Genomic DNA, 26,943 nt, shown 5'->3' with positions numbered 1-26,943 from the left:
TACCATTTATTTTAAATTAATCACCACAATGCAGTTTATAACACTTTCATCACCTAGAGTTTGTCGTAAATTCCTGCTCCCACCCTCCATCTCTAGGCAACCGCTGATTCACTTTCTGACCATATGATTTGCCTTTTCTAGAAGTTTCATATAAATAAGATCATACAGTATGTAGTCTTTTGTGTCTGGCATATTTCATTTAACATAATGTTTTCAAGCTTCATCCATGCTGTAGCATGTGTCAATACTTAACTCCTTTTTATGACAAAACATTCCATCTTATGGGTAGTTGTGTATCCATTCACCAGTTGATGGGCACTTGGATTGTTTCTAGTTTTTGGATTTTGTGAATAATATTGTTATGGACATTTGCATGCATGTCTTTGTATGGGCATATGTTTTAGTTTTCTTGGGTAGATACTTAGTAGAATTACTGGGTCTTATATTTAACTTTCTAAGAAACTGCCAGACTGTTTCCAAAGATGTTGTACTATCTTACTGGGTGTATAGACTTATTGGCAAGAATGTTGTCATGTACAAGTATGGGGACAGCAGCACATGCACATGGAAAGAACGAAAGGGTAAGAGATAATAAATGGGATCAATTATAAGATTATATTGGATCAATCAATATACATGGCACTCATTAAAATCCATCTTCATTCTTAAACTCTGTTTAAATAAATTTCTTTACTTTGGTGATCTGTGGGGAAATGGTTTCCTCCAAGTTGGCATTTTGGCACTTAACACCGAATCTTAATGTTAACCACCATACACACTTGACAGTTACATAGTGCTTTCTGCCAGGGACATAATCCCCATAATATTTCCTCCTTAAACTGTTTTGCTTTTGAGGAGATCAAAGCACTTTACGTTATTTACCCTTACACCTGCCTTCAGAAGGAAGATAGCAAGCATAATTATAAAGGTCTGTTTTAAAGTTTCTTCTTAATAACAATATTGGTAATGACTATCCCATAGATTTCTCAAAAAACCATCAATCCTGTCCACAATGCAGCTGTGACCAGCATAGAAAATTATGGGGAAGCAAGACCTTTTAAAGTTTCCCACCATCACCAAAAACGGAAGAGGGCAGGAAAAATGTGTCTTCTGTACATGCAACAACAGACAGTAAATGTCCTTTAAAAATAAAAGAAAACGACAAAATATTTGCATTATCCCCTGACAGACACGGGCTTTCTGGCCAAGTATAAAAATATAAGGTATGCAATATTTTAAATAGAGATCTTAAAACCTATTCACAGATGCCTCAAAGGTATGAGAAGTGATACAATCTGGAAATGAACTGAGGCAATACAACTCCTGAAATTCAGGTAAAAATTAATTGAGCAGAACCACAGAAAGATTCTTCCCAACTGTGATGTAGTTTTACAAAAAAGTAAAAGGTGAGCTCCCATCTCCAAGGAAACTGGAACTATTGAAACTGAATGGAGAACTACTTGGTGATGAGATATAGTCTTACATTTCTTCCTTCCTAGCATTGTGTTCATGGAGTCCCATGCTCCTTCAGGCAGGCATTCTTTTATAAAGCACAATTCCACATGTGATCATGCTTGGCAAGTTGTAGAAATAAAAAAGGACAAAGAATGAGCTGCCGCATCCAGAATATCTAACCAGAATAAAGCAGAGCTACGCATAAAGAGAAAGTTAAACAGGAAAAGAGACACTGTATGCAAAGCCCTCACTTTTCAATAATCATGAGTATGTGGTTTAAGGCTTATCTAACAGGTTCCCACATTTTGGCATCCAAGTTCACAATCCTCGTTTCATTTTTATTACAACCCTAGTGTAAAGGGATTGGATAAAATATAAGTCTACACTTTCTGAGCATGAGGGCTTTTGATTACTGAAACAAGTCACATAAGGAAGTGGTATCTGATGAAGCTCTATCAATTAGCAGTGGGTTAGGTCTAATCCTGAAAGAGGCAGAGTGCCCCAACATGCCTCCTCCAATGGCCTCTCATCTCCCACAAGTATCTGTCGCCCACCCCCTCACCTCCGCCCCCTTTAGCCCAGAGTCCTCAGCTCACTCATCTGCAAGTCCTTATTGAGTGCATTCTTGGTGCCACACACTGAACTAGATGTCAGGGTCACAAGCATATGAGAAAAGGAGCACACAGTCCTGCAAGGAGGCAAAGGAGCAAGCACACTGTTACAGCACCCTGAGGCAAAGTCCAATAGATAGAGAGGTTTGTAAAAGTGTTGTGAGGCGACAGGAAGAGAGTGTTGGGGAGGGAAAGGTGTCGGCGAAGGTGTCAGGTAGCCTGGGCACCACCACTAAGTCTCGGAAGGATGAATGTATATGTTCAGAGTGGACAAGGGTGGTGAAGGACAGGGTCTCCAAGACAACCAGAGCAGGATCTGCAAAGGCTGCCCGCTCCAGGGAGCCAGGGACACCTGAGCAGCCACAAGCAGTTCCAAGAAGCTGTAGGCTGTGTGCAGGGGACCAAGGGAGACAGGCAGGCAGGCCCTGCACTATGATGGCCTTTACACCATGGAGAGTTTATATTTTAGACAGTCAACACACATGCACATACTTTTTAACATAAATCCTAATAGGGTCACATAAATTGCCTTTTATTGTTAACCTATCTCTCTAGTAGCATAGGGAAGGATGGACTGGAATGGAGGAAAGATGAAAAGAAATTAGGTGACTGACGTGGTAGGGATAGGAAAGAGAAGTCAACTTGGAAGTAAGGAAAAAGGTTTTTAAAAACTTAGTAACCCATACGATGTGGGAAGTGAGGCTGACAGTATTTTTTTCAGATTACTCTATATCTGATGTAATACGGCATAGTGGAGTATTTATTAATGAATTTTGGGATTAGATACTTGCCTTCTTGTTTTAATATGGACGGCTTGTGAGGCCTCTGTCCCAGGGGTAGCAGAGTGGACTCTTGATGGCAGTGGAGAGTCTGGACCAGAAGATGCCCAAGGTTCCTCAACTCTAGATCCTGAGAAATCTGATAGAACTTTATACATAAGAAGACTGAAGTCTAAAAGATAAAATGATTTTGCCTCTTGGATGTTTAGAACTTAAGGAAATGACAGATTCAAGCTCATCTTTGTATGTTTACAGCTGGAGCTTAGAAAGAAAAAGTGAAAATGAGGTTGAGGGTAACCTGGGTGCTGCTGACCATTTTTCTGGCAGTGTTGTCTGCCCACACCCAGCACCGTACCCTGTCGAGCCTCTTTGACACATCTTTGTCCACCCTGAGAGCTCACATGTCACATGGCCTTTGCATATACAGCCCTTCTGTTTCTCCTTGCCCTCTCCCCACCTACCTGTGAATTTTTATTTCCCATCCAATGCATTTCTTTCTGAACTCTCTTTTGACTATTGTTTACCCTATACTTAACTGGCCCCAAGCATTCCATCCCTGGTGCTTTGTTATTTACACCGATCTGTTTTAGAACAACTTTGTATGTAAATGTTATTCATTTCTCAAGGGACTGAACTTGCTGAACATGTTACATGAACTTGATAATACCACAACCATTGGAATGTACCTGTTCAGTGAGGACATTAAGTCGGTGTTTGGGTTTTCATCTCAGCTCTGTGATTGTGGACAGGCTGCTTAACCAATCAATGCCTCATTTTCTCATCTATTAGATAAGGGTATTCATAGGGCCTTCCCCATAGAATCAAATGAGTTAATACATGTAAAGTGCTTAGAACAGTGTTAAGTAAGCATTTAATAAGTTTTAGTTATTATCTGGACCAAAGCTAAGAAGTTATTAAGAAACAAATTATTAGTAGCGTTTATTTAAGAAGACAAAGCAAGTTTGGGGCTTAAATAAAATGAGGTTAAGTTTCTCTTAACAAAGATCTTCTCCAAATAACCCAAATAATAAGGCTGAAATTTAATAGGCATTTCCTCTCTCATGGAATAGTCCAACATTGAGCAATCCACGATTGCTATAGTCCACAGGGTCATTCAGGAATCCAGGTTTCTTTCATGTTGTTACCCTCAGAAAGTTGGTCTCACTCACATAGTATAAACTGTTCTATCTCCTGTATGTGTTCCAGCGCTCAGGGAAGAGCAAGTTCCGGGAAAGTGATTTTATTTTTAAGGAAAGGAGCCAGAAGTTGTATGCATGACTTGTGGTGCTGTTCCATTGTCTGCTGTGTCATTGTCCTAAAGAGTCACACCTAGCTGCAAGGGAAACTTAGGGGACTACCCTCTTATGGACTAGTTAAGAGTTCTGCCACTGAATAACTGTAAGACATTGGGGAAATTGCTTAACCTCTCTGTGTCTATTTTTTATCTTTAAAACTGGATAATAAGATGTACCTTATAGGGTTATGGTGATGATTACAGTAAGTTAATACATGCAAAGCATTCAGGACAGTGCCTGGTACAAAGGAAGCATTATTTAAATGTCAGTGATTATGACTATTATTTTATTAAAAGGAAGCAGGTAGAGTGAGGACTGGGGGACAATGAATAGTCTTCCATGAGAGGAAAACTAGACCCAGGCTCCCTAGCCCACCTCACTACCTGAGGTTTCTGAGTGGCTGCAGCTTTGTTGTAATTGCTGTAGGTCCCAGGAACTTTGGGGCTCCTGTCTTAACACAGGTCCAGTATATGCCTCCTTGGGTCATTATGAGGAAGGTTTATGAGCTGAGTTTAGGGTTTTGGCCTCTCAAATTTTCCTTTCCAGATATTCTTTCACTGTAGCTTGTCATGTATATACTAAGGAAATAAATTAAAGGAAAATTCTGTTTATAACTATATTAATTTATCATTATAACATTTATTCTTCCTTATATATATCAGTAAAAAGATATCTGTAAAGTGAGGTTTCATTTCTTGAAATCCATTTCCAGTTGATGTCAATTAGAGAATGTGTGTTAATGGGAAAGGCAGTATACAGTCCAGTTATTTCTTAACTCCTCCTGCTTTTTTTCTTCAAGACATTATTATCCCATATCTTTTAGTAACACAGTGGGCTGCATGGTCTATATATACAGCAACCTTGGCAGTTCTCAAACTTTGCTGCTTTGGGCACTATTCTAGGAAATGGTTCTGCATATGCCATGATAGAATAGTCGATCAAATAAATTGGGAAATACTGCATGCTGTATCTGCCACTTGGAGATTCATAGAGGACATATTAGCATATTAAAATTTTGAGAAAGATGATAGCAGAAAAACCTGTTTAATTTTCTTTAGCTCACCTGACAAACTCTTGAAAATGAACTTTATTTTATTTATTGGCTTGTTTGTGAATACCACTACTATAACTATTCTAGAAAACAGGGTTCTGTATATTTGGGTTTGGGCAGTATGAAGAGTCCTGACCCACCTCAAGGTTTAACATATCAGGCTGCTAATTCTGTGAGGTGACAAATTTCTGCTCTTATTTGTCGTTAGAGTCAAATTGTAAATATAAAGCCCAGTAACATGTTCATCTGGAGAGAAGGTATCAGGAAGATGGTCCCATGTGAGGGCAATGGAAGTTTGACATTGCCTGATGGGTGGTGTTGAGAATTCTCTTCTAGGAATTAATCCAGAAAGAGATATTTTATTTTTTAAAAATATATTTTATTGATATTTTTTTTTTTTTTTTTTTTTTTTACAGAGAGGAAGGGAGAGGGATAGAGAGTTAGAAACATCAATGAGAGAGAATTATCGATCAGCTGCCTCCTGCACACTTCCTACTGGGGATGTGTCCACAACCAAGGTAATGCCCTTGACTGAAATCGAACCTGGGACCTTTCAGTCCGCAGGCCGATGCTCTATCCACTGAGCCAAACCGGTCAGGGCGAGATATTTTAAATTTACACTTTTCAGAAATCTGTTTGTACTCTAATGATAAATTACCTGAGTTAAAAATTAGACTAAGGTTCTACATAAAAGAAGTAATTATATCCATATCAAGAACATCTGTGGTAGAAGTAGAAAACTGGGGATTTTTTTTAAATTTAAAAAGTACAAACTATGATGGATGCAAAGTGTTTTTTTGTAGAGTGACAGCTGTGAAAAACTTAGTTCTGCTTGTCTGCCAGAGATAATCCATGCATAAATGGTATTTGTGAATGTAGCCATTTAACAATTTAGACATACTGTGGCCTTCTATTGTGTATAAATTTATATTTTCTTCTCACCCTAAGGGTTGATTTTATTTCTGAGTCTTATTTCAGAAATGAGCACTACTATACCATTAGAAATTACAGAAATGAGGCCACCTTATTATTTAACAAAATACATGCTTTTAAAAATGTTTAATTCTCATTTTAAAATACTCAACATAGACATTTAGAAGATATAGAAAATATAAAAAAGAATTAAATCACATAATTATACTATCAATAACCATTGTTAATATTTTGGTTTATATATTTCAATTTTTCCTATGAATATTTAATATTTTGAACATATTAGCAATATCATATGTACATTTTGTTGTACTATTGTTTTTGTTAACCCTTTTTCATTGCTGTTAAGAATTTGTGGTAAATGTGATTTCACATGTAGTGTTACATTATCTGCTTAATCCATTATTATTGAACATTTAGGTTATTTTCAGTTTTTTTTACCATTATGTATAATGACAGAATTTAACATCTTTGTGCATAAAACTTGACTTGCATTTCAGTACTATGTGCTGAGCATAGAACCCTCAAATTAGAATTACAGGTCAAAGAACATGAGTACTTTTATAAGGGTGTTGGTGTATGTTGCTAAATTATTTTGCAGGGAGATTATTACCAATTAAGATTCTCACCAGTGGTATACTAGAGTACTGTTGCACTTCAAAAATTTGGTAATTATATTGGAAAATAATGATATCTTGCTTTCATATGCATGTTTTTTATTCCTGATGAGATTAAACATTACAAAAACCTAATAGCTACTATTATTTTTTTCTCCGATTTTCTATTCATGTTCTTACCTAATTTTCTATTGTGTATTCATGTGGATGTCTGTGTTTTTCCTTTCATTTGTAAAAACATTTACCTATTAAAGATATTAAGCTTTTCTCATATTTTTGCAATATTTTTTCTAGTTTTGTTGCATGTGTAATTTTATAATTTTCAATATGAAGAAGTTTCAGATTTTTATGTATTTAAGATCTTTTTCTTTGTAATTTTTTCTCATTGCTTTTATGTTTTAAACTTTATTTCTAATTCTGGAATAGTATAAATATTCAACTTTGTTTTCTTTAGTTTTATGACTATTGTTCACATTTATCTTTTGAGTATTTTAGATTTTGTTTTGTGGTAGAATGTAAAATGCAGCTCTAAACAGTTGCTTTTGGTGGTGGTGGTGTTTTTTTCCTTTCAAAGTAACTGGTCAGTTTCTACACACAATTAATTGAATAATCCAATTTCTTTCATATTGACTGCTGGTCCTTCATTTTCTTTACTTTCTTATATAGTTAAGGGTCTATTTCTGTAGAGAAGTATCTTCTGTTCCGTTGATTTGTGGCTTTTGTTCTCAAGTAATGTATTATTTTAATTATTATAGCAATAACACTAGTTTTGTGTATTCTTTTTCTGTAGTGTATATCCTTTATTTCTGGTTTAATGTTTTTGGTTAAGCTAGGACTTTTAGACTAGGGTTTAGTACAAGTGGTAATAGGTGAAACATTTTTATTTTGTTCCTGATTTTTTAATAAAAATGTTTTAATGTTTTACCTTTAAATAATTTATGGGAAAGAAATATTATTTTATTCTTGGCTCCTAAAAACATTAATCCGGAACTGATGAAGAATTTTATCAAATCCCCTTTAAGTATCTGTATTAAGCCTGAATTTAGAAGTTGTTTATAAAGTGAGTTTTTCTAAGTGAATCACATTTTACCAGAACTTGCACTGTGAATTCCAAAATGTGTCCCTAGAGAAAATGCTTTGGCCTCGAGCAAAATACATTTTTTGATGCCAGCATGTTTTCTTTCCCTCAAAAGGCAGTAGAACATTTTCTTAATTACCAGATAGAGAGAAAAACATCTTTAAGCAAGAGATGGAGTTTGAGAATGTCTCGTAGTCCTTGGCATTATTCAGAGGAGCTACGGTATGCAAAAACTCAAATTCTAGAAATCTTTTTTTTTTTTTTCTTCCAATAAATTCTTTAATGAGAACCGAGGTCTGTAACATAAATGGCAATAACTGCCCTGGCCTATGCCTTCTGCTCTAGCCCAAGTTTGGGGCTAACCAACTACATTTAATCCACATCAAATTTTAGAAATCTCGAGGGTAGAATTGCACTAGGATTCAGAATCCTTCTACTGATAGGCTGTGTGACCTTGAAGGTAGGTGCCTCTTCATTGACTTGCTTGACCATCTGTATCAGCGTTGTCCAGTAGAATGTTTGTGGTGGTGGGAATGTTCTATAGCTTAGCACGCAGCATGTAGACACTGTCTACCTGTGGCTGTGGAGCACTTGAAATGTAGCTCATATGAGTTTAATTTCATTAAAATTTAAATAACCCTGTGTGGCTAGTAGCTATTATATTAGACAATGCAGGTATATACAATGAATAAGTATATATATATCTTAGGCCATGTGTATTTCTCAAACAACTTCTTGTGATGATGGCTAGGCATTTCCTAAGAATTTGCTTATGTTTTAAGAATTTGTAAATTGGGAGATTGTGGCAGGGTGGGGGAGGCTCTGATGTGTTCTGATTCTTAAATTATTGATAATATGCCCCCTGAATTCACATTATACTAGTATACATGGCTATTGACTGATTCCTATATCCATGTAAACATGGTATTATTTATGGTAATTGACAAGTTAATGTATTTTCAGGGTGAATATGAAGGTGTTTTTTTTTTTTTTTCTTTCTCTGCCGCTGGTGGTTTAATGCTTCAAACCCAAATTAACTTCTTGATAATATGCATTGTAGCACTGAAGGACCGGTTCTTATACAAAGCAACCTTTTTATTTCTGATATTTTTTAAATCTTGTGTTTTAGCTATTAGTTATATGTAGGTGTTTTAGAAATTGAAAAATCTTCTTTAGAAAAGTTAATATGAAAGGGAGTGGATCTGTATAGCATCATTAGATATGACATACAGCCATGAATGTCTTCATGCTTTGTAGCTCATTAAAAAGTATTTATATTTGATATAAAATTACCCCTCTGTCCCCCAAATTCTGGTACAGGTAATTGAATAAAGCAAATATGTTTTATATTTTAAATTGTCTTGAAGACTCAATTGTTGTATACAATATCAATTATATATCTTTTTAGTAAGGAATCTGTTAGGGCATTGGCCAGTACTGTTCAAAAATTGGATTTGCTTGCTCTGGCATGTCCATATTTCTAGGAATTTCTAAAAATTCTCTATGCATACTCTAAAAGTTTAAAGTAAATAAACATTAGTAAAGCATATATTAGTGCCATTTTTTTAGGAGTAGTAAGAGAGGCATGCCATGAAATTTTTAAAAAGGAAAGGAGATTAGGAAGTAACTATTAGAAGTAGGACTAATTATAGAAAGTTATGATGCAGAAGAAATTTCAATGCTAGTTTTTATTTCTGGATTTAATACTTACTCAGACTTTGGGCTAATAACCAAATTTCTTTGTACCATCAAGTTCTTTATTTTCTATGCCCATAGCTTAATACGTGTTGGATGATGCCCTGAATGCTAGTTTAAGGTGCTTCCTTTTTTAGGCAGCCTCTGAGAAGCTCACTTTTTAGAGGCCTCTTACTGTCGTAGAAGTTGTTTAGAATCAGTGCTTTACCAAATATTTACTAATTTTATCCTAATTCTTTTATGTCTAAATTTCGTTTGTAGAGAATAAGACCTTTGTATATACATTATATAGATTATTTGAGGGATGACACATTTTAATTGGCATAATGATTTATTGAAAGGGAAAAATACGATGTATAATTATATATTTCATCTCCCTCTTTGAAGAAGTATACATTTTTTTACAAATCCTATTTTCTTTTAGCCAATTTAAAAAGGGACACATTTGAAATTATCTCTTAATTTTATACTTCTTCCTTTAGAATGAAAGAGTAGTCTTCTATATAACATTTTGATGGGTATATATTGGATATTGTACATATGTGTCTTTAGCCCAAAGTCTTTAGGTACTGAGGAAGTCTCTTAAGTTAATTTGCTTTTGAAATGCAGGGTATCATTTAATTTTTGCCACATGATGCTGTGTAACAAATCATCTCCAGACTCAATGACTTAAAACAACAATCATTTATTCTCATGAATCTGTGGGTTGGTTGATGTGTCTGCTTTAGTGGTTTTGCTTCCCGCTGCAGTTAAGTGGTTTGGGTCTCCTCCACGTGCCTCTTATCCTCCTTGGCAGGCTGGCTGGGACATATTTTCCTATGGCTGTGGCACAGGTGCCAGACAGAGGATAATCCCAACTGCCAAGCACATTCCAAGGCCCTGTTTGGATCACATTTGTTAACATCCTATTGGCCAAAGCAAGTCACAAGGCCCCACCCAAAGTCCAGGGCAGGAAAATTAACTGTAAGGATTAAGTCATGGCTAAGGGCATGTCTTCAGTGAGGAATGAAGAGTTGGGACCAGCAGTTCAATCTACAACATTCAATTTATACACCTGACCATCTTAATTTGGGTGATAAGAGGCTAAAATAAGCACAGGTTAAAGTGATGGAAAAGGAATATGTGGGACTTAATCTGTTTCACATTTATAATTGATAAAATGCATAAAGAAGTATGGAGTAAGATGTACTACTAATTCAAAAATAAGATCTGATAAATCTTGACCTAGTTGTTCTTGACTTGTACAAATCTTGTACTGTGTCAGATCCATTTCTTGGGTTTTTCTCTTCGTGTGATATTTTCCCTTTTTTTAGGAATTAAAAATTACTGCAGGGTAATATTTAAAAAATAATTTTTGCCCATAAGGTAAAAAGTAGATTCTTTGACACAAAGCATTCATATGATATTAATAAATACTTAATCAGAAGTGTTTTGGACTGTTGGAGCCAACGGCAGAATAAAAGAAGTAGTCTTACATGTTTTAAGAGTAACAGAAATAGCCTTTCATATTCCTGATTCATTGCGTACCTCCAAGTATTCAGTGAAAAAAGCTGTTGTTGGCTTGCTAGCAATGCTCAAAAATCAAAGCTTCAATACAGTAAAGAAAAACTAGATCTTGTGTGATTTGGTGATAGTAACAATTTGAAATGGAGAAAACTTCAAAGGAGCAAATGGCTAACTATTGGATAATATTCTTTTCATAAACAATTTATTTTTTTAGGTAGAGTGGAGAGCATGTTCTTGTCTTTTGTTGGTCTGCGGGAGGAAGAAGCAGGTAGGGAAGTGTGACCCTCCTGAGTCCATAGATACTGAATAAGGAAGAACAGTGATTGCCCAGGGGTCAGGGTAGCTGTGGTGCTGTTGAGACTGGGGTCAGCCTCCGGGTGTCTCCTGAGCTAGGTAGCTTTGCCCTCATCTCTAACACCACACTGTTCCAGAATCCAAACTGTAGAATGTTAGGCCTCCTGACTTTATGGGGAAGGAAAGAGGTTCTGAGTAGTTCAGGGACTTGTGCAAAGTCACACATGAGATTAGACGCAGAGCCAGGATACGGTCTCCCTCTTGCCTTCACACTCTACCTTGTGCAGCAGGGGGCTGGATGAGTGTGGGTGGGGATGAGGGGTATAAATCCTGGAAAAACAGCTTAAAATCTTTGGAGCATGGGGTAGTACTATGTTCCTGATATAAAAAAAGTTTTTTATGTTTCACCTTGGGAAATATTTTGTATGGGGAAACTAGAAAACCTTGAGATAAGAGCAAGGCAATCTGGAGGTATACTGGCCACGTATCAACTGCCGCAAGGATGTGGGAGTCTTTTGGAACTGTAGCCAGTAGTTAAAATAACAACCGCAACCTTCACCTTTCTTGGACTGGATGCAGATAATTAGTTGGATGAAATGCCTTCCGTGTCCATTTTAAATGGAAATGTTTACAAGAGGTTTTGGAATCTCTCTTTAAAACTGAATTTGTAAGTTTGTGTTTATCTTTGTAGCTGAGGAAACTGAGGCCCACTTAAGGTAAGCTTGCTGCACTAGCTAGGAAAAGCATTGGAGCTAGAATTCCTGTCTTGATCCCTATACCACTATCATTATTTCCATACAAATACGGTGACTGTTTTATTGAGCTTTTCCTCAGTTTTAAGGTACCATGCAGAGTGAAGGGGGAATGCAGAGAAATAGGAAACTTCTCAGCGAGCATCCAGTCCAATGATCTATAATAATCTATAATAATAAAAGCATAATATGCTAATTAGACAGGACAGCAGAATGTCCTTCCGGACAAAGCCACGACGGTTGCAAGGGCTGAGGGCAGGCAGCCGGCAGCGGCAGCAACAGCGGGATAATGGGCGTAGCACTTTCCCCTGATCAGCCCGGTCACCTCCTGCAGAGGGAGGTCAGACTGCCACTTAGGTGAGCGGGCCTACGCCGTCCTAGTAGGACATCCCCTGAGGGCTTCCAGACTGTGAGAGGGGGCAGGCTGGGCTGAGGAAACTCCCCCCCCCCGCCCCCCAGTGCAAGAATTTTCGTGCACCGGGCCTCTAGTGTAAGATAAATGGAAGATTAACCTGTGTTGTCACACAGGCCTGGTATAGAAGACTATCATTAGGTTCCATGACATGAATCATGTGTAGGACACTCAAGACACCAGGCCAGTGTCCTAATTCAGAGCTTACTGTTCTGATTTATTTTTTTTTGCCATTGTGTTTTGTTACTCAATTTCATTAGCATTTGTCAGTGTTTTATAGTTTTGTTACCTTGTCTGCCTTGTCCAAGTGATTGAGTCATCAAGAAACAAGGTATTTTTTTGTATCCTTTGGTGCTTCCCCCTAGCCCTTGGGGCCTAACTCACCTGAGGCACTTCATTTGATGTGTTTTGAATGAATATATAGATTTTCTTATTCACTAGATCTTAAGTACTTACTTGAAACAAAGACTGTTCCCAAGCAGAAATGGGACATTGAGAATTTTCATTTTAATGCCAAGCCTAGGAAGATTTACTGAATGAATTGATGTTTAGAAGGCCTTAGTGGGTTATCACTAGAGGGCATAGACTGTTATGGTGCTGCCATTATTAGTTCTTTGGCTAGAAATTAAAGACTTATTATTTATTTTATGAAACCCTATAAGATGCAGCATTTGCTAGGCACAGGGAAATAAATATTGTGTCCCTGGGCTTTATATGTAAAGTTCATTCAGGCACAGGGCAAGTCCAGATGTGGAAGATAGGTTAACTAATAAGGAATCTATCTATATATATATAAAAGGCTAATATGCTAAGTGTCCGTCTGACCGGTCACTATGATGTGCACTGACCACCAGGGGACAGATGCTCAATGCAGCAGCTGCTGTGATGCGCACACTGGCCATTTACAGAGAAATGGCATCGCGGACCTGGTGCCCACAAAGCAACATTCGGCTTCCCCCAAGTGGGACAGACCCTGCCACCACCCCAGAGCGCCAGCCCACCAAATCGCAGCTAACACTGCGGAGACCCCATGGTGCAAAATGTGGCCCACAGCCCAGCCCAGCCCGGAAACAGTGGCTGTGGGTGCCAGGTAATGATGTCATGTAGCGACGCCTGGCTACCTAGCGACAGGCCATTTAACAATAATCGGTATGGTGGATCTGGCAACCATAAAGCAACACTTGGTTTCCCCCAAGTGGGACACAGGCCCCGCCACCACTCCGGAGCAACAGTCCACCAAATCGCTGCCAAGATCACATGGCGCAAAATTCGGCCCACAGCCCAGCCCAGCCCGGAAACAGTGGCTATGGGTGCTGGATAGTGACGTCAGGTGGCAACGCCCGGCTTCCTCTCCCTAGCGACTAGCCTCCTTGGAGTTTCTTCAGCCCAGGAACATGACTTGCTTTATAGCCAGGTGGAAACATTTCACACTTTAACCAAATGTCTGTGAAGCATTTTCCTGTGCCTCATCTCATTTGATCCTCATAGAAGTCTTGGAGTAGGTAGATAGGAGACTCGGTGGAATCCTATTTTCTTTTCATTATCCAGAAAACGGAGATTTAGAAAGCTTAGAAACTTGACCCAACTGAAAAGAAGTAAGAAATGGCGGACCTTGAAAATGACTTCAGTTTTTCTCACTGCCCAGAATATAGTCAAACACTGCTGCAGTTAAATATTTTACCCTTTGTAGTTACTTGAAACAAAGTGATCTACAATAATAATCTGCTTCATGTTGATATTTACTGTTGTGTTGCTGACAATTACCTGAAAGAGAAGTTGGGGTGCTTCACTGGGCTGGAAAAAGTTTAGCTAAATCAGAAAGGAGGTCTAATTAAGCAAGTTTATCTATATATTAGGTGTACCAGTTAATAATACAGATTTTTTCAATAGATGGAGTTACACATATGTTGATATATGTGATTTGATATGTATGCTATTTTGTTGTATTGACAACAAGCTTCAAAAGTTCGTATGTCAAATTTGCTGAAGGTGTTAACATCACAGATATTTTTACACTTAAAAATGTTGACTTTTGTGCCAAAAAAAAGAGCATTTGCGGGAAGTTTTAATTCATTACTTTATTTTGAAGAAAAGTGCTGATGAATACTTTGGGAAGTTTATGGTGAACATGCTCCATCTCAAGATACTTGTGAACGCTGGTTTAAATGCTTTAAAAGTGATGATTTCATGTGAAAGACAACGTCCAGGTCAAGCGAAAAAGTTTGAAGACCGACAATTACAAGCATAATTGGATGAAGATGCATGTCAAACTCAAAAACAACTTGCAAAAAGATTAAACGTTGCTCAGCAAACAATTTCCAATCGTTACAAGCAATGGGAAAGATTTTAAAGGAAGGAAAATGGGTACCACATCAATTGAATGAAAGACAAATGGAAAACCTAAAAGTCATCAATAAAATGTTGCTTCAATGGTACGAGAGTCTTTATTGCATCGAATTGTGACTGGCGATGAAAAGCGGATTTATTTTGAGAATCCCTAATGCAGAAAATCATGGGTTGAGCCAGGTCAACCATCAACACCAACTGCAAGGCCAAATCACTTCGGAAAGAAGACAATACTCTGCGTTTGGTGGGATCAGGAAGGTGTGGTGTACTATGAGCTTCTAAAACCAGATGAAACTATTAATACTGATCGCTACTGACAACAAATAATTTGAACCACACTTTGATCGTGAAACGACCAGGATGTTCCAGAAGACATGGCAAAGTAATTTTGCTTCAGGATGACGCACCATCACACACTTCAAAACCAGTTAAAGACACATTAAAAGATCTTGCCTGGGAAGTATTAACCCACCCGCTGTATTCACCAGACCTTGCTCCTTCAGATTACCACTTGTTCTGATCAATGGCAGATGCACTTTCTGAGCAGCACTTCAAAATGTACGAAGAAGTGGAAAATTGGGTCTCTGAATGGTTTGCCTCAAAACAAGAAAAGTTCTATTGGGACGGTATCCACAAATTGCCTAAAGGTGGGGGAAATGTGTAGCTAGTGATGGACATTACTTTGAATAAGGCACTTTTGATGTTTCTCTTGAAATTATCGTGTTTTCTTTGATTACAAAATCCGCCATTATTAACCGGTACACCTGGTACATAAAGCTCTCGCTGGAGCCAATCATACACGTGTTTCAATCTGTCATTGTCGATCATGAATTTGGTTGACACTTCTATTATAGAGAAAGGCGAATAGCAATATTAAAATATTTCTTCTAATTAATTTCCTTTTAATATGCACGAATTCGTGTACCGGGCCTCTAGGTGGGATTATGATGATGTACTGCCGGTGCCGGTTGGATTCTGTGCATTTTCTTAGACACAGTTGCAGTCGTGCATTCACTATTGTGGTGAGTTACACCACAATAGCCGTGTAACTACCGTGTTCCCTGTGCACTGTGCCAGGTGCTGGAGATGGGCTCCCCATTTTCTAGGGGGGAGAGGGGCCAGATGGGGAGGCGGGAAGGGGGAGGGAAGACTCTGTGATAGTGTTCAGGAGGAGACAGTGCTTCACTTGAGTTAGTTGTGCTCCCTGAAGACAGGTGCCACATTGCAGGTTTATGAGACTCTGCCCGGCCTTTGTGTCTCTGGTGTCTAGTGTCCCTGGTCTGTTCATCTGCAGTGCACAGTCTACTTCGGTTTCAGTAGTTGCTTGCGATTTATCTGTGACAGAGATGTCACTTTTGACGGAGGGTAGAGACTTCAGTCAGCAATGAGAAGCAGGCTGCCTGTGGAACAGGATCATTTGACACTGATGACTCCTCTGCTCTGTAGCCCACATTCTCTTTCCCAAGGCCACGTGGGTGCTGCTCTGTGTGTTAAGGCTGGTTAACATCAAATGTGATGCCTCCAAATTGTGACTGGGAGCCCCCTGGCATCCTTTCTCTTGCTGTTGTTTCCTATAGAAAAATTCTATTTTGACAAATGCATCTTTAGATGGCAGACATCTTTTCAAGACTCTTTGTGTTGTATTCCAAGAAATTCCTTGAATTTAAAAATTGTCAGTGTCATCTACTGGAAAGAGTATGATATTTGGAGTCAGACAAAACCAGGTGTGGATTTGGGTCCCGTCTGCCCTGTCTTAGTTCAAATTTGTGTGTTCAACCATTCAAGCCTTCTATCTGTCCACTAGGAGTAATAACATTTCAGGGTTTATTGGTACATAGTAAATGCATAGCAAATGCTACTAAAAAACATTAATACATGAACTCTGAATTTTCATCCAAGGAAAACCCTTTATTATTCTAAGGTTTCTTACACAGGGTTTTCATTATCCTTCACAACTTCCAAGTACCTTTATTACGATGACCAACTATTTGCTTTGCCTATATGAATAGTTAAATTTTCATTACACATTTACTAAACAAGTCTCCAGATTTATTTTTAAATGGGAAGCTTGAAAGGCAACTTGTGGGGTTGAATCAAGGTACCCCTGTTCAGTAGCTGAAACAGGTATGTCAGTAGCACTTAGAAATCTTGTTTCTACAATCCTACTGACTGGACAGCTTGCTAGGCCAGGAAACATTCTGACCTTCTTTTTTGGAATAATAACTTTTTGCCTTGGTATGCAGAATCTTATCTCATGTCTGGGCTCTATTCTGCTATACAAAAGACAGCCCTTCTGTCCCATCATGTAGTTGATTTAGAAGGTTTGAGTGCTTGCCGTGTTCCCTGTGCACTGTGCCAGGTGCTGGAGATGGGCTCCCCATTTTCTAGGGGGGAGAGGGGCCAGATGGGGAGGCGGGAAGGGGGAGGGAAGACTCTGTGATAGTGTTCAGGAGGAGACAGTGCTTCACTTGAATTAGGTCAGGGGATGAAGGAGAGACTGAAGCAGGGAGAGGGATACTGTGCTGAAGGGTTGGGTTTGTTCCAGACATCTATTACTGTGTAACCAGCTATGCCAAGCTCAGTGGCTTGAAACAACAACCATCTTATTTATTGATTCTCTGGGTAAGGAATTTGGACAATATTCAGCTGGGCAATTCTTCTGTCCCACATGGTATCAACTGATGTCACTTGGTGGAAGTCAGCTGATGGAATGGCTGGTCTGGTGGGTCCAAGATGGCTTCATGCGCACAACTGGTACCTTAGGGTGGTTGGGTGGCTGGGCGCAGCTGGGACTTCCAACTGGAGTGCTCGTGCATGCCCTCCTCAGCATGGCAGTCCCAGGTTTCTTACATGGCAGCTCAAAGCTCCCAGGAGACCCAGGCAGAAACTGCAAGCTTTTTCAGACTTGGCTTTGGAAGTCTCCGACCTTCACTTCCTTCACTTCCTCCCCATCCTGGTGGTAAACAAGTCATTATGGCCAGCCCAGGTTTAAGGAGGGGGGCTTAGACTCACTTCTCAGTGGAATAAGTAATAGGAATTTGCTTGTCTTTGATTAACCACACTATGTTCCTTGATGAGAGAGCCATTGGTGGACTTTCAGGGAGACAGTCAGATGGAGTGGTAGGTGCATGACACATGACCAGATGCACTTTCAGATTTGGAGGCAAAGATCAAGCAGTGGTAGATTAAAGATTCAACAAGTATTGGAAGTGGGATATTCAGTGTGAAGTACTCTTCCAAGATTCTTGACTGTGAGGAAAAGATGGAAGTGGGAGTGATGATCAGAGTAAGACTGACAGTTGGAGGGGATTGCTTTTTTTAAAAAATCCTCACCCAAGAATATGTTTTCATTGATTTTTAGATAGGGAGGGAGGGAGAGAGAGAGAGAGAGAGAGAGGGAGGGAGAGAAATTGATGTGAGAGAGAAACATTGATCAGATGCTTCCTGTACACGCTCCGACCAGGAATGGAATTCAAAACCTAGGTATGTGCCCTGATCAGGGATTGAACCCACAACCTTTTGTTGTGCGGGATGCTGCTCCAACTAACTGAGCAATCTAGCCAGAGTGGGCTTGCTTATTTTTAACTTTGCTTTTGTGCTTTGAAGATGGGTGAGGTGACCAATGTCCTGATCTTTTCCAAATCATATTTGTGCATTTTTGTTCTACTAATTGATTAATGCTGTTGAAATTCTCTCTTGTCTTTGGGATACAACTTTCTCTGGTCCTCATCCTTCTGCCTGTGACTAAGAAGGGGTTCTTTCTTTAAATGGTTTTATTTCCCAGGATCTGTCCTTCTTTACTTCTTTACTCTCATCTACTTTCACGATGTTAACTGCCACTTGTATGGTGAAAGTACCCAAGTCTGTAACTTTTGTTGCCTCCTACATGCCTTCCCCTAGATTTCCCTGTAATTCCCATTCCTCTTTTTATTGATGTTATCACCCTGGCCTAGGCCAGAAGCCTATATGACATTCCCTTTCTCTGTCCCTTGCTCTGTATAGCTAAAAAGGTCACAAAGTACTATTGATTTTTGCCATTGACTGTGGCTGCAAGTATGCATCACCTGTGGACCTTGTACACTGTGCACACCTGGAGCCCTGTCCCAGAAATACTGAATCGGAATCTCTTGAGAGTCAGGCATGCCTATTTTTATAAAGCGTCCCTGGTGATTATGATGTTCTCCTACCATTGAAAACACCTCTAAATTTTTCCTCTAATTCTCATTTCCATAATCACTGCTTCGGCTTAGGGCTGTAGAATTTCCTGTAGCTGCCACAACAAATTACCACCAACATGATGGCTTAAAATACTGATTTATTCTCTCACTGTTTTGGAGGCCTCACGTCTGGAATCCAGCTGTTGGCAGGACCGTGCTGCCTCTGATGGCCTTAGGAGAGGAGCCTTCCTTGCCTCCTCCTGCCCTGATGACTCCAGGCATTTCTTGCTTGTGACTGCCAACTCCAGTCTCTGCCTCCATCTTCACACAGTTTTCTCCTCCCTCTCCCTGGGTGTCTCTCTACTGTGTGTCTCTTATAAAGACATTTGTCTTTGGATTTAGGGCCCACATGTAATCCAGGATGGTCTCATTCTGAGATCCTTCTTTTAACTGCGTCTTCAAAAGACTTTTTTCCAGATAAGGTCACATTCACATGTCTGGGACATGGACATAAGTCTTTTTGGTACTGTTCCGGCTGCTGTACTGCTCCTGTGGCTATGATAGCTCTCCCCACCTGATCTTTTGGATGCTAATCATCTGCACTGGGCTGCAGCTACTTTATACAGCAGTCTTTGAATACTGTTGTTAAATGGAGTCATCTATCTATCTATCTATCTATCTATCTATCTATCTATCTAAAAGGCTAATATGCTAAATGTCCTTCCCACTGTCTGACCCGTTGCTATGAAGTGCACTGACCACCAGGGGGCAGACACTCAACGCAGGAGCTGCCGTGACACACACTTGCCATTTACAGAGAAACAGCAGCGTGGACCTGGCCGACAAAGCAACACTAGCAACACTTGGCTTTTCCTAAGTGGGACACAGGCCCCGCCACCACCCCAGAGTGACAGCCCACCAAATCGCAGCCGACGCTGCCGAGACCCCAAGGCCAGCACCCACGGTTGCTGTGGGTGCCAGGTAGTGACTTCATGTAGCAACGCCTGGCTTCCTGGCTTCCTCTCCCTAGCAACTAGCCTTCTTGCAGTTTCTTCAGCCCAGGAACATGACTTGCTTTATAGCCAGGTGGAAACATTTACATTTTAACCAAATATCTGTGAAGCGTTTTCCCGTGCCTCATCTCATTTGATCCTCACAGAAGTCCTGGAGTAGGTAGATAGGAGACTCGATGGAATCCTATTTTCTTTTCATTAGCGGAAAATGGAGATTTAGAAAGCTTAGAAACTTGACTGACTGAAAAGAAGAAAGAAATGGCGGACCTTGAAAATGACTTCAGGTTTTCTCACTGCACAGAATATAGTCAAACACTGCTGCAGTTAAATATTTTACCCTTTGTTCTCTCTGAGTGATCTACAATAATAATCTGCTTCGTGTTGATATTTATTGCTGTGTTGCTGACAATTACCTGACAGAGAAGTTGGGGTGCTTCACTGGGCTGGGAAAAGTTTAGCTAAATCAAAAAGCAGGTCTAATTAAGCAAGTTTATTCTTTTTTAAAAAAATATATTTTATAGATTTTTTTTACAGAGAGGAAGGGAGAAGGATAGAGAGTTAGAAACATCGATGAGAGAAAAACATCGATCAGCTGCCTCCTGCACACTCCCTACTGGGGATGTGCCCACAACCAAGGTACATGCCCTTGACCAGAATCGAACCTGGGACCCTTCAGTCTGCAGGCCTACGCTCTATTCACTGAGCTAAACCGGTTAGGGCGCAAATTTATTCTTTATTCTATATCTATAAAAGGCTAAGTTGACTCGTGTGTGCATGATACATATAAAGCTCTCGCTGGTACAGTCGCACGTGTGTGTTTCCATCTGTCATTGATGATCATGAATTTGGTTGACACTTCTGTTATAGAGAAAGGGTGAATAGTGACATTAAAATATTTTTTCTAATTAATTTCCTTTCAATGTGCGCAAATTCATGCACTGTGCCACTAGTTCATTATAATGTTGACTAGAGGCCCTGTGCACAAAATTCGTGCATGGGGGGAGGGTCCCTCAGCCTGGCCTGCACCCTCTCGCAATCCAACATCCCTCTTACAATCTGGGACCGCTGGCTCCTAACTGCTTGCCTGCCTGATCACCTCTAACCACTCTGCCTGCCTGTCTGATCACCCCTAACCCCTCTGCCTGCATGTTTGATCACCCCTAACAGCTTGCCTTTCTGCCTAATCGCCCCTAACCCCTCTGCCTGCCTGCCTGATTGCCCCTAACCACTCTGCCTGCCTGCCTGTTTGCCCCTAACTGCTCACCTGCCTGCCTGATCGCCCCTAACCCCCTCTGCCTCGGCCCCCACCTCGGCGGCTTCGTCCAGAAGGACGCCCGGAAGGTTGTTCGGCTGTCCGGTCTAATTAGCATATTATGCTTTTATTATTGTAAATGAGATACCATAGGAACTTAACTCTTGTTTATATTAATTAGCCTATAGTGAAATTGGTTTCATTATGTGTCATTTTGGTTTAAGTTGCAGAACCTATTTAACAACATTATGTGAGGACTCATTGTATATCCATTCATTTTAGTCTTACCAGATTCCCCATTCCTCTGAGGGTATGCCCCTTATCATGGAGTACCAGGTGTATAACGTGGTCCTTTTACCCTCCTTTCCCAATGTTTCCTTTCCTCTTGAACTTGTGCTCTGGCAATGCTGAATTACCTACAGTCCTCCTTGCCTTTGTATGCACTGTTGCACTGTACTCCACATTTAGTTTTGTTCAGAGTTGAAGACAGTTCAAGGAGTGTCCCTTTAGTAAAGCCTTCCTTAGTGCTTGTTGCTACTAGTGCATAAAATGAGGAATGCACTTACATAAGTGTTTTATCACACTTGGTTTTATGCCTTTCTTGCTTTTAGCGGAGAGTTTTTTAAAGAGAGGGAAGCTGATGTTCATTGCTGTAGCCCTAGTACTTGGCATTATAAATATTAATGAATGACCATGTCGCTTAACCTAATTAGAAACTTGTCTCATCTTAACTCTGGTTTTTCACTGATATCTTAGTTACTTCCAATAAGATTTTTCACTGACCTAATTGTATTAAGTAAGTAGTCAGTATAAGGAGACGGGCATATCACTTAACCTGCAATATCTGCATCAGTGCTCAGGCAATTTAAGTTAAAATATCTCTGCATAGGTTAAGGTTGACATTTCTGGTTTTTGTTTTTTCCATTTATAATAGGTACGACTTGTAAGTAGTAGAAATCCACTTGAGTTAGCTGGAACTAAAAAGAATTTCATGAACAAGGGTCAGAGTATTATCTGGGCCAATGGAAGCCTTTAAGGGATCCTCTCTTTTCATCTCTATTTGCTACTTGTCTGTTCATCCGCTTCATCCTTCACTTTCTCTGCTTCTTCATGGACATAAAGATTGTGACATCCCCACAGCTCCCCTGCTTACATTTTACAGCTCTAGCCATACACATAGATGGGCTGGTTGTCTGTCTCATTTTTGTATTTTCCAGGATAAGGATGTCATTGGCCAGCTTGGGCCAGATGTCGACCTCTAGCCAGGGCAGGGCGGAGAGTCCTGGCCCGGCCATTTCATTCACAAAAGGTGTTAGGACTCACCTTGGGCAGTGAAGGGATAGTGTTGTTGCGAGCAGATCCCTACAACATGTGTGCCACACTCTTATTAGGTTAGATTCTATTGACCAGAGGATAGTTGAGAGGAAGATGCATCAGAGAGCCAGGGAAACGTGTGTGCGTGTATGTGTGTGTGTGTGTGTGTGTGTGTGTGTGTGTGTGTGAAATCTGACCAGATCTGGTACCAGTTGCCTCTAGGCTACAGTGGTGAAAATTTCCTCTGCTTTGTTTAGAGTCCTGGCTGTAATTGATTCATACTTTCCTCTTAATACAGAATGTTCATCTTGATTTAAGTGATATGAAAAAATATTAAAACAAAGTGGGTTTTTAATGGTTGTTTACTCTTGGATATGTTCATTATACTAATCACACATATGTTTTAAAAATAATGTACACTATTCTGATCTTGCATCAGAAAAAGGATATGGACAGACTTGAAATAAATTATCTCTGTATTCTAGAGACATTTTTATGTAGCTGACTTTCCTTTGTGATGGAAATGGTAATATTAAAATACAGCAGAAATAACTTCTGGTGAAAATTAAAATCTATTGTCGTACTTTAGCTACCCAATTGTAAAACATACATACAAAACCACTTGATTTCACCCTTTACTGTTCTCAGTGGACCTCATGTCCCCTCTCTGCCTACTGGCCACCATGCCCTTCTTCTGGGTGTGAGTGGACAGTGGCAAAGGCAAGTGAGTTAAGACAGAGGCAAGCCACCAGATGTGCTGCCCCTGCCTTTATGGTTCGGAAGGAACCTTGGAGCTGTCATACTTATTCATGTAAATATGACCTTCTTTGGATTCTCTTCTTGAAAAGAATTTCCAAGAGGTAGAGAATCGTCATGTCAGTGTGGCAACTTGAGACAGTGATTGAAACACACAAGGGCCGGTTAATTTAGAGTTAGAGAATACAGCTGAAAACAGAAACGCTACCTGCAATCCTGCATTTATTTTTATTTATTTATTTTGATTTACTCACACTGGACAGTTATTGTATTGGCTGTTGTCTTTTTTAAAAAATATATTTTTATTGATTTCAGAGAAGAAGGGAGAGGGAGAGATAGAAACATCAATGATGAGAGAGAATCACTGATTAGCTACCTCCTGCACGCCCCCTACTGGGGATCGAGCCCACAACTCAGGCATGTGCCCTAACCAGCAATCTAACCCGTGACCTCCTGGTTTATAGGTCAATACTCAACCACTGAGCCATGCTGACTGGGCAATTCTGCATTTATTTTAAACACTGGTATTATCTTAAGGTATCCTATATAATAAAAGCATAATAAGCAAATCAACTGAACAGTGGAACGACCAGTCAGCAGGGGTGGGGCTGGCAAGCAGGCGGCACCAGGTCAGCCAAGGCATGTGCCAATGGGTAGAGGGAGGGGATGAGGATGGGGGCGGGGGAGGCAGCAGCAACCAGCAGTGGCGGAGGGGTGGGGCAGGGCCACACTGGCCAGCACCGTTTCCTGGTCGGCCGCCTGGTCACCTCCCGCAGAAGCAGGCCTAAGCCGTAAGTAGGACATCCCCTGAGGGCTCCTGAACTGTGAGAGAGTGCAGGTTGGGCTGAGGGACACCCCCCCCCCCCACTCCCCGAGTGCACGAATTTTCGTGCACCGGGCCTCTAGTTAATATAGGAAATCTGCTTAAGGACATCAGATATTTTCCCGGTGATTTTTAAAGTTATTGGACAGTTTGTGGACTAAAACTCATCTTTTTTTACTTTGGATCACTTTATGGGCAATCTTCTGGTAGAGACATATTTTACGTTTAATTTTTGCAAGCTATTTCTTGGCTAACCTGACAGCATAAGGTTCAAATAGAAATGGGAATGAGGATAGAGAATTTAGAACATATAAGAATGTGCAAGTAACTAAATTTGGTCTTCTTACAAATAAAGATCCTACAGACATTAACATGTTTTGGGAGTGAGAGGTGAGGTTTAATTAGTATGCTATTTTCTAACTAGTTCATTTAGAAATATTTCTTGAGTGTTTCTCTGGGGTCCATTCAACGATGCTGGCTGAATTGAGCCAGCACTAATACAGTCTCTGTAGAATTCTCATTTGCTTATTTATACTCTGTCTCCTTCCAAAAAGATTTGAAGAGTCTGACTTTATAGAATAGAAAACCTATAATTACATTGTACATCACTCCTAAATTAAGTTTCTGGAAGTGATTTGAATTTCATTACAGCTGATGTCTGTTTTGCAGCCCTTTCCTTTTGTGGGGTGTTTAGTGGGCAATTCTTTATGACCATTCCTGTCTTTTCCCTTGGATTCCATCTAACTTTTCTTCTTAAAACTTAAAAAAAAATCTTTGAATAAGTGAACTCTTTCATCTTCATTTATAGGTACAATGGTGCTTTACCTAATGGAGACAGAGGCCGGAGGAAAAGTAGATTTGCTCTCTATAAACGACCCAAAGCTAATGGAGTCAAACCCAGCACAGTCCACGTGATATCCACGCCACAGGCATCCAAGGTAGGTGGTGGCTCCTGCACCGCCAGGAAGAGCTCAGCAGACAGTGCCTCATGGTGATTCCTTGTTATTCCTTGTCTTTTCCATTTTATTTCTCTGTAGGACAGTGTTTCTCAACCATTTGAGGCTGGATAATTTTTGGTTGTGAAGGGCTGTCCTGTGAATTGTATATTTAGCAGCATCCCTTGATCCACTAGATGTCCGTAGCATATCAGTCCCAAGCCACCACCAACTGCCACCAATGTTGTGACAACCGAAAATGTCTCCAGACTTGCCACATGTCCTCTGGGTGTGGGTTGAGAAAATCCCTCCTGCCCATCTCAGTATAGATCTCTGCTTTAGGTTATAGTGAAGCTAGCATATGTCAATTTAGAGTAGTTGTGGTTGCAAGTTAAAAGATATTCTTTATTCTAAAGAGTGTTTTTTTGTTAAATCTTGGTATAAACAGCATCAAGATTTGTTATTTTCCTTCTATAGAGTAGTGGGTATTTTCATGTAATCTTTGTGTATGTGAAATTAAATTTGTGTAATTTTTAGAAAGATTGGAAGTACACAGAGCTAAATGCTGTAAGAAGTCTACTACACAAATGTCTTATAAATTTCAAGTGAATTAAGTGTTAATTTTTAGAATTATTTGATATGTTCTCTGATATATAAGGGGGACAAAATCTCAGTTTCCATTTTGGTTGATATATTCTACCTGTTAGGTTTATGACTGTTTTCCTTTTAATTAAAGAAATTCTTTAGTGTATAATATAGTTTCCTTTTCTAGAAAACAATTATATTTACCTGAAGTATTTCATATGGGTCACTGGTTGTACACATTTATCATCGTGGGTTTGGACCATCTGGAACAAATAAGAGACTTGATTCTCATTTTTACTGTTCAAAGAGGAATGAATGGTTTCATGGAAGCACATGTGATATTTATACTCAGTCTTAGAAACAGATCACTTTTGTTAATTTTTTTATTTAAAAAGCTCCTGTGATTGTTTCTGAAGCAGTTCCTGGGAAAAGTTTGTTATAATGTACCAATTAATACAGTCTTATATTAATGAGGGATGTTTAGACAAGAAGTATCAAGCACCAAGGAAACAGGAAAGGAAAGATGAATATTTAGTGGCAAGATTTTTTGCTAGGGAAGGGGGAATAAAGTAAAAATTTTGGAAAGGGAAGGATACTTTGTAGGGAAAACAAAGGAAATCAGCTTACAGAGATTCTGAGAAATGGAGGAGGTGAAATAGCAACAGAATTTGAAAAAGTCAAGGAAATATGAGAAGCATTTTATAATCCAAAAATATTTGGTGAAGGACACCAAGACAGATGTTTTTAAGCATGGGATAAGTGCCAAAAATATTCTATATTGTAGATGTGGTCATTATAATTTTGTCTCTGTGTTGACATTTATCTTTCCTTCCTCTGACTCTGTACCTTTTTATTATATTTACTTTTTTAAATCTCAGGTTTTATATTAATACAATGGTTTTAGATATTTTTCTTAAATTTTTATAGAAATCTTTGTTCAGGCTTCCTGTTATGATAGAATATGAAAATTAGGTCCTATTGGTAGATCATTGGCACTTTCTTACTCATTATTCATCTCCATCTGCTCACTTTAGCTGTTATGTTTCATATCTATACCTACATTTTACCTGAAGTCTTGTAGATTATAAATCTTTTGGTAGTTGTCTTTCTAAATCTGTGTTTAAAAGTATCACCCTCAGTACTAGTAGTAAGGCAAATTGGGATTTGGTCTTGACCCTCTCTCATTTTATAACCTGGGAAAAATATATTCTCAGGGTCTTAGTTTCCTCATTTACAAAATGAGAGTTGGCTCTAGGCAGAAGCCATGTTGAATCAGATAAGCTA

The 26,943-nt window shown here is 39.4% G+C and overlaps 1 protein-coding gene across 3 annotated transcripts in view; it reads left to right on the top strand.

The window, feature by feature from the left end:
- Positions 1-26,943, top strand: part of PELI2 (pellino E3 ubiquitin protein ligase family member 2) — a 174,419-nt gene that overhangs the window by 30,644 nt on the left and 116,832 nt on the right. For 2 of the 3 annotated variants that reach the window (XM_008139014.3, XM_028141684.2), the window contains exon 2: positions 24,948-25,077. In XM_008139014.3, the coding sequence (XP_008137236.1) occupies positions 24,948-25,077 (130 nt within the window). The other variant, XM_054716037.1, reaches the window with a different exon arrangement.

The sequence above is a fragment of the Eptesicus fuscus genome, chromosome 5, assembly GCF_027574615.1.
Source record: "Eptesicus fuscus isolate TK198812 chromosome 5, DD_ASM_mEF_20220401, whole genome shotgun sequence".
Taxonomy (NCBI): Eukaryota; Metazoa; Chordata; class Mammalia; order Chiroptera; family Vespertilionidae; genus Eptesicus; species Eptesicus fuscus.
The sequence above is the reverse complement of the archived record's forward strand: the minus strand, read 5'-3'. Positions and strand labels throughout refer to the sequence as shown.